This window comes from Aedes aegypti, chromosome 3 (genome assembly GCF_002204515.2).
Source record: "Aedes aegypti strain LVP_AGWG chromosome 3, AaegL5.0 Primary Assembly, whole genome shotgun sequence".
Lineage (NCBI taxonomy): Eukaryota > Metazoa > Arthropoda > Insecta > Diptera > Culicidae > Aedes > Aedes aegypti.
Window position 1 is genome coordinate 137,877,520 of NC_035109.1, and position 14,010 is coordinate 137,891,529.

The 14,010-nt window shown below is 34.0% G+C and overlaps 1 protein-coding gene across 11 annotated transcripts in view; it reads left to right on the plus strand.

Moving 5' to 3' along the window:
* Nucleotides 1–10,052: 10,052 nt before the first annotated feature.
* Nucleotides 10,053–14,010, plus strand: part of LOC5567272 — a 286,367-nt gene continuing 282,409 nt past the window's right edge. For 10 of the 11 annotated variants that reach the window (XM_021850247.1, XM_021850248.1, XM_021850252.1 and 7 more), the window contains exon 1: nucleotides 10,053–10,479. In XM_021850247.1, the coding sequence (XP_021705939.1) occupies nucleotides 10,420–10,479 (60 nt within the window). In that variant the 5' untranslated portion in view covers nucleotides 10,053–10,419. The remainder of the gene's footprint in view (nucleotides 10,480–14,010) is intronic. The other variant, XM_021850254.1, reaches the window with a different exon arrangement.

Sequence of the window (14,010 nt, forward strand, 5' to 3'; positions counted from 1 at the left end):
CGTTTCATCAAGAAACTTTCAGAAAGTAGCTTATCATTTTGGTTAATATGTTTAACAAATGTTTGCAGTTGACATTTTTTCTGACATATGGAAAAATGCCAAAGTTGTACTATTTTTAAAACCAGAAAAAAATCCTGCAGGAGCTTGCAGCTATTGTCCACCCAGCTTGCTTTCCTCTACCAGTAAACTTTTTGAAAAGGTCATTTTGAACAGAATGATGCTCCACATCAACGAAAAATATATTTTCGCCAATGAACAGTTCGGATTCCGCCATGGATATTCGACCACTCACCAACTACTGGTAATTCTACTGGTCTTCTGGTCTTGCTCTTCTAGACATAGAAAAAGCATTCGACAGTGTTTGGCATGGAGGCTTGATTGTAAAATTTGAAAAATTTCACTTTTCTAACAAACATTGGTAGAATAATCCAAAGTTATCTGTCAAATCGTACACTTCAGGTTAGTTATCAGAACTCCAAGTCTGAAAGACTTCCTGTAAGAGCTGGTGTTCCTCAAGGCAGCATTTTGGGACATCAACCAGCATTTGACCAGACATCTGTGTTTGCGGATTACACAGACCTCTCCGCCAAAGAACGAAGCATGCGTGTCATCTCTAGTAGATTACAAAAAATCTTTTTTTTTTCATATTTACAAAAATTGAAGATTTTTCCTAAAGCTTCTAACACTCAAATAATTTGATTTCTTAATCAATCAAAAGTCTTCTTCAAGTACACATGTTGCCATGATGAAAGGGGTTCCAATAAATTTGTCAGATGAAGTTAAGTATCTAGGGCCCATGCTAGATAACAGTTTAACTTCCAAATACCTCATTGAGGGCATTCAATCCACATGTAACAAATATATTAAATGTCCGTATCCTCTTATTAACAGAAAAACCTAACTCAAGATTTTGTGTGATATCTCTGAAATTATATGACAAATGATCGAAATCGTTGCAGATTCTGATATTAGAATAGTTTTTTTATAGCTTGAAAAAAATTATCGCGATTTAAGTATTTTCTAGCTAAAACAAATGCTAGCAAATACTTGTTTTACAAAAGTAATGTCGATAGCAATAATCCCGATTTCTACAAATTTCGTGATTTAAACAGATGTGTATTGATTTTATTTATTTGTTATTTTGTTTCGTTTCGCGGCACATCAGAGATATTTGTAAATTTATATTTTCACTACGGAAAACATTCATTCTTTTTGTAATCTAGTCAAAAATCCTTCAAGAATTCTTAGAAAACATATTCTTCAAAAATCCTTCAAGAATTCTTCATAAACATATGCTTTGAAAAGATTCCTCTAAGAATTCCTACTGAGATTTCTTCATGAATTATTCTCGTAGTTTTTAGTGATTTCTTCAAGAACTCATTTATTAGTTTTCACTGAGTTCGTCCCAGTATTTACCAGAGATTCAACCAAGTTTTTTTTTCCAGAGATTTTTTACTTTAAATTTTCTTTAACGATTGGAAATTTTCTTTCATCAGAGTTACAGTTTCATCAAGTATTCCTTCGGGCTCAAGAAATAACTCCGAATGATAATCTCAGTATGCTTCCATATATTTTCCATTCTTGGGTTTAAAAACTACTCTAGGAAAATCTTAATATTTTTTTAGGGATTGCTTAACAAACTCCTCTACGAATCACTCCATTAAATTACACATACCAAAAATTGGAAAAAATTTTTTTGTTTTTTTTTTTACAATGATTGTAGTTTAATATAGGGTAAATGATGGCTTCGGCACCCTGAGGGTATTTTCGGCAGCACTAACTTATCGTCCTTGTCAACATTTATCTACGGAACAAGAGTTAACTTCAATGTACTCAACATATTCCTTGAACTATAATCTTCCTTGTGAATCTCATCTTTCACAAAAATATCATATAACATGGGTTTAATCATTAAATGAAATAAATGCATACGAAATTATCGTCATTCGTGAGCTGCCGAATAAAACAACACAATAACTTCTTAAGAAAAACTCATCACTTTAAACGGTCTAATTCTCCGCTCCAATTCCAATTTTTTCAAAAAAACTACGCACCGATCACTTATGCACTATTGAAATTTCGATTTGTATATAAAGCACTCGACAATACTTAATTTCAATGCTTCAAATCACAAATTAAAATTAATGCCCTTTGATTTCCTCGGCAATCACTTTTTATTACTGGACAAGGGTGCCAGGAAACCATATTCAATTGCGGTGTATTTATTATTCAAAATTTAAATTCATAGAAAAAGTCAAACACAACTCATTAATTTATTGGAATTAGGCAACAAAGCATGCATTGGTAATAATTGAGCCTTTCAATACTTTCTCTATCTGCGTATGGTAGCGCTTAAGCATCAATATACTGAGAAACATATGAAACATACGTCTTTTAATACGTTAACTATGTTGGCAACACTCCTGTTGTTCTACAGGCACTTCGTGACTACGAAGCAAACCAAGATTTCACAAAGAACTCGCACCAACGGAAAACCTCGTAAGGAACTGTCATCGTGTACGTGAAAAAAATCAAAAAACATCTCTCCTTGTTTTTCTCACATAAAACCGAAGAAAACATCAGCAGCTTCGTAGTCGCGAATCAGAGGATGATGTGTATGCGTCAAGTCATAAGTGAATTGATTTGCAAAGGGTCTATTCTGATTGTCTCATACTCTGAGAATAATATGAACGCAAATAAATTCTAATTGTAAAGTTCAGATTTTGATCCGAAAAAGCCGATCGAACAATATTCGGAGAGTGCTAATCATAAACCAACAAAAAATCGTGAAACATCGCAACCGATTTTTTTTATGTTACCATTCACTCTCTCGGTAATAACATGGTGATAGAGCATTCAAGAGCAGCAACCTTTACAGACCACAACCATATCGAGCCATTCAGCGAATAGTTCAATTCACGGTGAAATTATTTACCTTTTGCATTTAAAGAAATTTAAAAACAACTGCGCAAGTACCGTCGTTGGGGGTGAGATTTTGCCAAAAATGTGTAAGTCCTCATTTATTTCTAAACAACTTTCGCAATTTGCATGATATGTTCGGCTAAATAAGAGAATACTTTGCCAATGCTGAACAAATGATTGAAATTTGATTATTTTCCTCTAAACGTACGAAAGTTTGCCCAAACTCACCCCAAACCTTCGAGGGGATGACATTTGGTCAAACAAACAACACTCAGGAAGGTGAACTATCGATAAACATAGGAACCGCTTATGAAAATTCGCAACAAGACATCGGATTGAAATTCATAAATTTACGTTATACAACCGAAATTTGAAAACGACAATAGTTTTCGCGGCATCGTGGAATCGAACCAAGAACCTTGCGATCAATAGGCTCGTGCGCACTCCCCTTTTCTATCGACGCCTTAATGTGGGGTAATACTAAAACGATACATACAGCTTTCGTATTGCAATAATCGTTCCATCATTCTTAAGGCAAAATATATGAATTTATATAGTCCAGTTCGCTGCGTGTAGAATAGATACGCAATAAGAACAAATCAAGAGAATCGTGTTCCTTTCAAATTTTCTAGAGCTTTCCAATATGATGGATGATATGATGGACAGGAATGTGAGATTTCTAAATAGTATTCGTCCACCTAAAAGCGAGATTATCTGTGAAGCCTTAAAAGTGACAATTTAAAAAGGCTTTTTTCAAGCATTTTTCGATGATTTATTAAAAATAAACTACTAGTTCTATGAATCTAATATTTCGATGGTACAGTCAACCTTCATTCGTTGCGCTAAACCTGTAGCCCACTTAGTGCAAGACTTTGACTAATCGGGCTGAGTTTCGAGTTGTCAAATAACATAAAACAAACAAACGAAGCTATAAACATTGATAAATTGCGTCTTATGTCAGAAAATGACGTTTGCCTTCGTTTTAGGTGGGCTATAGCCCAACTAACGGGAGCCCAATTGAAACGTAGCCCACTTAAAGATAATGCAACGAACAAATTTCGACTGTAGTTGTAGATAATTTCAAGGATTACCACGGTTACTATATTGAGAAGGTGATATATTCCGAAAACTGACAGCTACTTGATGACGTCATTCCTATCCATCTCGAACAAATTTGTGAAAAAATGATCTAGTGATCCTGATGGTATATAGTACAAAAGAAGTGAAACCAGTGTGTAGCAAGTGGTGAGTTACAGTCGTCGGCACTACCCAGAGGACGGTGTGTCTATCTTTTTCTCTTTTGTGATTTCTTCCTTTCGTAGCGACAAAAGTCATGCGTGTTGTTTGAATGCGGACGGATGGTGTGGATCAGGAGCGAATAAAAGGGATAATATTCCGGCGCTCATTTTAAATTAACATCCAGCGGTGGCAGTAACGCGCAGACAATATTACGCGCAATTCAAACGCAATCCTGAAATACAAATTATCCAATAATTGCGTTCCGTAGATTTTCCTTGCGGAGCACAATATTATGAACCAATTAACAATGACGTCACGCTGCACGTTTTTGGTTGGTTGGTTGGTTCTTGGTTAGAATCGCACCTGCTGCAAGTTTACAACCATGGCACAGTAAGACTTGATACAAAAAATATTCGATGAAATAAATGAAACAAAATTAGGCTGCGTCCATTTATGACGTAACGCTAAACTGTACAATTTTCGACCCCCTTCCCCTCCGTAACGGTCTTTGTATGAAAAAAAAAATGTATGAGCCGCAACATTTGAGCTTACTTCCCACTCCGCTACAGCGTTACGTAATATGTGGACGGCGCCTTAGTCTGCACAAATTAAGTGGCGTTGTGCATTCAATTTGATTCTTTGTTGCTGTATTTATAACTGCAACGCTGTTTTCAGTGTAGTCTGTATTTTTCTGCATTGGCCCTTTCAGCGAGTGGAACATAATGAGTGACGTTTAATTTCAGTCATTGTCAACACATGCCAAAAATAAACAAATACATAAGCTTGTTTTTGCGCAGTTTTGGATTGCCGAAGTGAACATTTTTGTTGCCGACAATAGTAATTGCATTGCCGATAATAGAACAAGTTCCTCGTGACTTTGGCGAGGAAAAACAGATGATTTAGAGAATAAAATAGTGTTATGTGTATAATAACCAATGCATAAAGAGTGCTCAAGTGTATTTCAGGTGTCTCCTGCTAATTCCTGTGCTTAATGGTTGTGTATAATTGCCTTTTTCAATGTCCAGCTGCTTAGATTGCCGAGAATACGTAAGTTCCCCTAATTCGGATAAAAATACTAAATTCCTGTCGAAAAATGCAAGAATTATATCGTAGAATTTCTGAAACTTGTTGACACTGTAACTCAGAGAAAAGCTTATAAGGTCCTTGTAGAATTTACAACAAAAATTAATGCTCTTTTTACTTCGTCTTTTATTATAGAAAATGATTGGTGTTAAAATGAATGGAATTTCTACTGGAAATACAGTCATACCTCAATATAACGTAACCTCGATAAAACGTAATCTCTTTATAACGTAACTCGATATAACGATATTACCTTGATATAACGTAACTTTTTTAGGCTCCCAGTTATTTTTCCAATTTTTATTAAAAACATGGTTTATGAACTGCAATAAACATTTTTCAAAATTCAAACACCAACCAATACTAAATCAAAGCAATGCAATGCAGTCATAAATCGATATCGAAATTTCTCGTCGTATTTCAACTAGAATCATTCTGAACTTCTTAAAATCTTATCATCAGAAATGATGCCATTAATTCCACCAGATTTTTAGAGCAATTTCAAAGATTTTACTAAGAATTCCTACGCACATTTTATCAATATTGACTCAACAGATTCCCGTCTTTAGAAATCATAGAGGGATTTCATCAGAAAGTTCGCATTCAATTCCACCAAGAAATGGTTCAAATATTCCTTCAGGAATTTCTCCAGAATATATTCAAGAACTGTTTCCAAGGAATTCCTGATTCTATTAATTTTAAATTCAACTATTTTGAGTTTTTCCAATAGTTTTTTTTTAATATATCTATGAATTCTACTGCGCCTTTGCACAAAAATTTCACCAAATAATTTCTCCAGGATATGAAATGGATTCAACTATGAATTCTTAAAACTATTCCGCATATGATACCCCATATTTTTCCGAAGTCTAGAGATTCATAAATTATTTCAGCATTTTTTCATAAATTCGTCCAGCGGCCTTTTAAGAGAATAATCCTGTTATAATTCTTGTAATGCTCTACAAATTATTCCAAAAAATTGTACAGGTGTTCGTACAAAAACCTATAAAACAATTTTCTTGGCATTTCTCCAGCAATTTCATTATGATTTTCTGCAGAACATTCTACAAATATTCATGCAAACACCATTCTACGTACTACATAAGTTTATTCAAGGATTCTATGTGAAATAAAGTCCTTCATTGATTCCATCACGAAATTCTTAAGAAAGTTCTCAATGATTCTTTTTCATTGGAGTTTTCAAGTAATGCTTGAAAATGATAAGTCTAGAATTTTTTCTATAGTTGTTTTTTATTACTAAAATGTATTCAGGAATTCGTCCAAAAACTGAGCAAGTTCCTCAGATCCCCAGAAAATTCTCCTAGAATACTGCCGATAATTCCACCACGTATACGTTCCGAAGCTTTTGTATGGAAAATTCCTCAAAGATAGTTCTTGTTTTTAATGAAGTTTTCTAGCGATATCTCCATGAATTCTGAAAAAAAAAAACATTTTTCAAGAATTCTTGGGACATTCATTCTAAAATTCTGTCAAGAAGCTACACAAAGTTTTGCTTCAGAAGTTTCACCTCGAGTTCCTCATAATAAAATTATTGAAGTGCTATAATTGCATGCTAGAAATATTCATGGACTGCTCAACATAAACATGTTTGAAGATTTCTGTAAAATGTAATGCATGAATTTCTTTTATATTTTCGAGTGTTCGAGGATTCCACCAAAGATTTTTCCTGGATACATTTCATCAAGGATTACTGCAATAGAAAGGTTAAAAAAATAGAAGGATAAATATTAGAAAAAAATAATACGGAAAATTATTGAAAAAATATGTAAGATCAACTGAAAATGCCTGCTAGTTCAATAATATCAATGTTAGACTCATTTTCTCATCAAACAATACATGTTGAACGAAATTAAAAAAAAAACAAATTTTGCTTCGATATAACGTAACCTCGATATAACATAACGAAAATAAAAATCGAGTTACGTTATATCGAGGTTTTACTCTATTAGTAACTAAAATCTTAGAGAAAATTTTGTATGAACTCGACAGTTTCATGATACTTTACTGAACATGTTGATGTTGAATCAATTTTCCTACCTATAGAAATTCTAAACAAGCTTTTTCGAAGGGTCTGTTATCGATTATTTTGAACTACTGTAGAAGTTTAACGCGAAAATATTGCCGGTATTTTTTAAGAACATAATGGAAGATATATTGTGGTAAATTTGTAATGTAAGATTTTAATGAATTTAAATGTTAGGGAAAACTTTTGCATTACTTTGAAAATTTGTTGAGGAGGTCCATACGTTTAAGAATTCTGCATATTTTCAAAACTATTTTAATTTACCACCTTTTTATAGATTCTTTTAAATGTTGTTTTTTTTTCGAGTATGGAAAGATGTATGTACGAAGTTCCTCAAAGCGTCATGCGAAGGAAGGAAAATCAACAAAATGTTGAAGCAGGTAGATAAATAGATGGGCAATGGTACAATGAAAGTTAAGTGATTATTTATAACCTTTTCTCTAGAGGTAAATTACAGGATAGTTAAAACCTCTCTAATGAATTTATAGATAGAACAAATTTCTCAAGAAGTTCCATCAGAATCTTCCTTAGGCACTTAGTCACTTATGACGTAAAAAAATTATAGTGACGGCTTCCTTCGAAAGAAAAGTAAAGCCATTGGCTCCGAGATGAACTAGTCGAGGGCTCTCGTTAATAAATATATGAAAGATAAAAATAATTTGTGTGGCGCGTAAGAAATCTCAAACGCCGTCTACCCACATAAATCCTTACGCAATTAATGGATGATCTCTAATGGCTTGGCTATTAAACTTTTCTCTTTTGTGGAAGTTAAGATACACAGAGCGGAAATTTGTTTATATTATTCCAAAATATTCCTAAATTTCCTGCAAATTCTAAAGAGTAGATGGTCTTTTAGAAACTTCAACAAATATTTCAAATCGCTCTGCCCAAAACTATTTAAAAATTCAAACTGTTTCTGCCTTACAGTACTTTATAAATTTAATTGAAAATAATTCATAAAATGTTATATCAAGTCCTCCGAATATGTTCACAGTTTATGCAACTCGAAGGATAATCATTCACAGAATTGTCATCCGTGCTTTAAATTTGTTGGGCATTCGAGAAAAATCCGGAAATTGTTAAAACTGATTTTGAATGGACACCCTGAAAACTATTCAAAGGAATTCACAGAAAAATTTATTGTAGAACTTTCAGCGAAAGATCTCAGTATAAAATTTGACAGAATCAATTATTTTTTGGAGGAATTAGGGGGAAAGTAAACTTTTGAAAGATTAAGTAACATTTTTTATGTAAATTCGGGCGGGAACATATTCCGGAATCAATTTTAAAATAAAAAGTAGACATATAAGGAATGGATGCCCATCAGGAAGAATTTGCTTTGAAAGTATGAACAAATCCCCCAACTTTGCTTGACTATATTTCAAGAGATTTTCATAAATTCTGAAGCCATCCTTCAATATCGTAATTACTGATGAAATTTTTGCCAATAACAAGAGTCATGTACATTGAATCAGAGGATTTCGCTTCATGTTAAATAGTTTTTATTTAAATTTTTATTTGTATTATCATCAAAAATTCTGGGGAGAGACAGGCCTCCCTGGCCCCCTGTTCCTACGCTAAAAAACAAAATGTGTGAAATGCATGATCTGAGCAATTTAGTTCAAAGGAAATATTTTAGTTAGAGTTTTTTCAATTGACCCACTTTACTTACTGGGGACGGACCTGGTGTAGGGGTTAGAACACACGCCTCTCACACCGAGGACCTGGGATCGAATCCCATCCCCGAGATAGTCACAAAAAAACATTTGCAGTGATGACTTCCTTCGGAAGGGAAGTAAAGCCGTTGGTTCCGAGATGAACTAGCCCAGGGCTAAAAATCTCGTTAATAAAGATAGAAAAAAAAACTTTACTTACTGTGAAACTCGGATACAAAATTATCAATCATGTAATTGATGTAATTAATTATAGTGAGTGACGGTTATAGCTATTCAACTTGTCACTAGCTGTCGAGAATTGATTAGTATATCTTAGTGATTTTCTCGGCGTGGACACATAGAAAAGCAAAAGGAAAGAATTCTTCGTCTTATGAAAGTGATCGGGATAATGAGACAACTTCAATTGGATTCCTATTCTTGCTAGTGTTCATATCGTTAAAAGAGAACCATTCTCAGGAAATGAACTGTTATCATAAAATCATTCTTCAAAACTTTTATTACTACTTGTACATAAACCTACCTTGGATGGGTCCAACTTTATTCGAAAACCACTTGGTAACACCACCAATCGAAACAATGTCCTCGATCATGAAAGATTCAAGGAACTATCGGCCATTCCGAACAGGCCATAGCGTGACTATCTGCGCTTCATGTTATTACCAATATCATACAAGACCGTCAAAACAGTTGTGCATGAATGTCTCGGCTTTGGCATGGGGGACGTTTGGTAGAACTTTTTCCGGAGGGCGCAAAGTTCACAGCACCGAAATTGGAATGACTTCCCCTATCATTTGACCCAGTTTCTGCAGTTTTGGTTGTTTTGGTGTAAATCTATGGAATTCAGCGAATCGACAAAGAACCATTCAAAATCGATATGGCTACGAGAGGGATTCGGGGGGTGTTACCTTCGATACCAGTTCGGGTAGGAAGAGGCCAATTTTGTTACGGGGTAAACATTGATTAAACAACCAAGAAATCCCGCTTGGAGGTGTCAATGGAGGGATTTTCCACATTTATGCATTCCGGAACTTGAATTGTAATGAGTAGTGTGTATGACAGAAAACGTTTACTGATTTGCAGAAATGTCATAAATTTTGATTAACGATTTTGATAACGCGTACCAATTATCTAAACTTGAAAAAAAAAATCAAATTCAGCTATGATTAGTCGAATCACATCAATGGTGTATAAGTGGGGCAAACAATGGCTGAACATTCAATTGATAATGACAACTTGACAAGTGTGAACGACCTACAAGGCTTCCTGTTGAAAAGTTTCTATGTGGCGAAAAGTTATGAATGAAAAAGTATTAGCTTGTGTTGTGATGGATGCATATTTGGTTGAAAATAATAAACAACGCGTTGTGCTGCCATAGTGTGTTATGAAGGATAGCGTATCGTAAAAAGGTGTCCTTGGATAAGTTTTCTTTTATATTGCAACGATAAAAAAAACATCATGAAGGCGGACAACAGAGATGGAAACTCTACTGCGACAACTGTGTATAGAATACTACAGGTAAGTGCTTAAACCTATTTAATGAATAAATTTCAAAATGTAGCCATCTTAGCAATTTTTGAAACAATAGAAGCAATGTCTAATTTTTCAAGGATTTTTTTGAAAAAAAAAATCAAATATGGACAGTATGAGCATTGACGAACTTGAAATTATATCAAAACGTTCATATTTGGATAACCGGTAGGTATCGTAAAACGGGGTAGCATTGATCAGTGGGGTAACATTAATCGAAATGTCCCATCTATTAAGAAGTTTGAATCAACATTTATAGATTGAATATTTTTGAAGCATGGATGGTGAATGATGAATATTCTTTTCTTTATGAGCTAATTAATATTAAGGTTTTGTTTAAAGTTGAGTTTTGTTCCTGCTTAGTTTTTCTTTAAACTTTCTCAAATAATGATTTCCATTATTGTGGATGACAACACCATAGTCTCTCATGAGATCTGCAAATCATTATATGATATATATATATATATATATATATATATATATATATATATATATATATATATATATATATATATATATATATATATATATATATATATATATATATATATATATATATATAATATATATATATATATATATATATATATATATATATATATATATATATATATATATATATATATATATATATATATATATATTATAAACAAGGAAAATGCGCCTTTCATTGAAATATTTTTATATTTTAATAATTCAATTTAGGAAGTGTCAATCAAAAATATCGTATATTATCGAAAGAAGGGAAAATTTGTGATTAAAAAATATTTTTTCCTGCATATCTCCAAACGAGATCATGTGATTGTAAAAAAAATATGTTGAAATGTTAGCAGGTTCTAAAGCTATAATCAGCACGGCTTGCAAATATTGATAAAACAGCAAAATATAAAAATGTTTTACATTTAGCTTTATTAAATTTCATCTTATGATAGTATGAATATAAGAACAGCTTATTTTAACAGAAGGTGAAATTTATGATTAGTTTGCCTTCACTTGCAATCAAAATCTTAGAAAAGGTAAATGTTGAGTAATGCCCTGCTTCTATATTACCGACATTATCGATTACTTATATTGAATCATAAAGTCATTGAACCATCTAATTGATCATGATGATTTCATTTGCTGCTCGCAATTGCCGCATCTAGATCGCTCATCTGTTTATTCTCACAAATTTATGGAGCGTGAACCCCGCACAGTAGTGAACGCACCAAGCAAAATCTTAACGATGATTCTTGAATGACCTATAAAACGTGATGTCGATACCCAGATTAAGTGTATTGCTCTCATCTGCGAAACATATTCTTCACTTTTCGTACAGCACCTCGGAAACAGCTTCCATATGGTTGTATCTCTAGGCATCATTCGATAGCTCTCAATGGATTTGTATTACAGTAATACCTCGATATAACGTAACTGTATTTTTATTTGCGTTACGTTACATCGACGAACTTTTTTTATTTTATTTATTATGTTTTTTTTTTTCATGAGAGAATCAACCTAAAATTTATGTGTATATGAAAAAAACTTTAATTTCTGTATTTATTTTTTTGCTATATAGTAACATTCTTGAAAGAAGGTTTGGAGAAATTTCAGATAAATGGCATGTTTTTTTTAAAGAATTTATGTAGATACACCCCAACCTCTTTTTACGACCGTTATCGGGGGTTTTTGGTTTTTTTATCGGGGTCCAATTGGTCGTAAAAAAAATCGGTCGTAAAAAAAATCAGATGGGGCTAGTGAGCATCTTTCTGGCGTTACGTCCCCACTGAGACAGAGCCTGTTTCTCAGCTTAGTGTTCTAATCACTTCCACGGTTATTAACTGATAGCTTTCTATGCCAATGACCATTTTTGCATGTGTATATCGTGTGGCAGGTACGAAGATACTCTATGCCCTGGGAAGTCGAGAAAATTTCCAACCCGGAGAGATCCTCGACCGGTGGGATTCGAACCCACGACCCTCAGCTTGGTCTTGCTGAATAGCTGCGCGTTTACCGCTACGGCTATCTGGGCCCCCTAGTGAGCATGAAACTTTTGTTTTGCGGATATCTCAGGACAGACATGGCGTCTTGGGCGAAGTTGAGCTACTCAACAAGTTTACCGACGCCACCATCTTTCTTAGTTGTCATGATCCTGAGATAACCCTAAAACAAATGTACACTCAGAAACACGGGTAGCCACAGAATGACTAAATTTTAGTAATTTATGACTATTTTCTATCTGCCTCTCTTTCATTCTGCAAGGAATTTTATTCCTATTTGTCAATTCACCTGGGTTCAAGCATCGCTAAGCTTCAACCCAGTTGAAATGACAGTTAGTGTGAAAGTTCACAGCAGAATGAAAGAGAGGCAGATAGAAAATAGTCATTAATGCATAAAATTTAGTAATTCTGTGACTATTTTTATTTCTGAGTGTACAATGCTCACTAGCGCCACCTGATGGCAAAATTTTGAATCTCATAGCTTTTATAATGCTAGTCCTTGAGCCACTGAACAACTTTGCTGAAGACGCCATCTTTCTTAGTAGTCAGGATTCTGAGATATCTGCAAAACAAATGTTTCATGTTTACTAGCGCCGCATGGTGGCAAAATTTCGAATCTCGCCAAAGGCGCCATCCTTCTAAGTGGCAAGGATCTTAAGATAATCGCAAAACAAAAGTTTCATGCTCACTGTCACCTGGTGGCAAAATCTCGAATCTCATAGCATTTATAATGATAGTCCTTGAGCTAATGAACAACTTTGCCGACGGCGCCATCTTTCTAATTGGTCAGGATCCTAAGCTATCCGCAAAACAAAAGGCAAAATCTCAAATCTCTTGGCTAGAATAATGATAGTCCTTGAGCTAATGAACAACTTTGCCGGAGACGCTATATTTCTAAGTGGCAAGGATACTAAGATAACCTAAGATAAAAGTTTCATGCTCACTAGCGCCGCCTGGTGGCAAAATTTTGAATCTCATAGTTTTTTCAATGATAGCTCTTGAGCTACTGAACAACTTTGCCGAAGACGCCATCTTTCTAAGTAGTCAGGATCCTGAGATATCTGCAAAACAAATGTTTCATGTTTACTAGCGCCGCATGGTGGCAAAATTTCGAATCTCATAACTTTTATAATGATAGCACTTGAGTTACTGAACAACAATAGAGATATATGGAAATATTCTCAAAGGGCTTTTGCAAAGGTTTGCGGACGAATCCCTGATAATGTTTGAAAGATGTTTAACGAATATTTACTGGATTGTTTCAAAAGTGGCATCTGAATGAGTTCGTGAAAAAACCCCTGGACAAAATTTTTCGCAGGTATTCCGGAATCAGGTTTATCTGGACATGTACCACCGTTTTTTATTTTATGCCAAGGAATGCGATAAAGATACTTAAGCATATAGTTCAAAATTTTAACAAATTATGAAAGTTATCGTAGGACAGTAAAATGAGTAGCGGACGAAGAGCAATGAAAAAATGTTTTGTTACATTAAACTTATTGCTCACTGCTAGATTTCGGTGCATGACTTTATTCAGTGA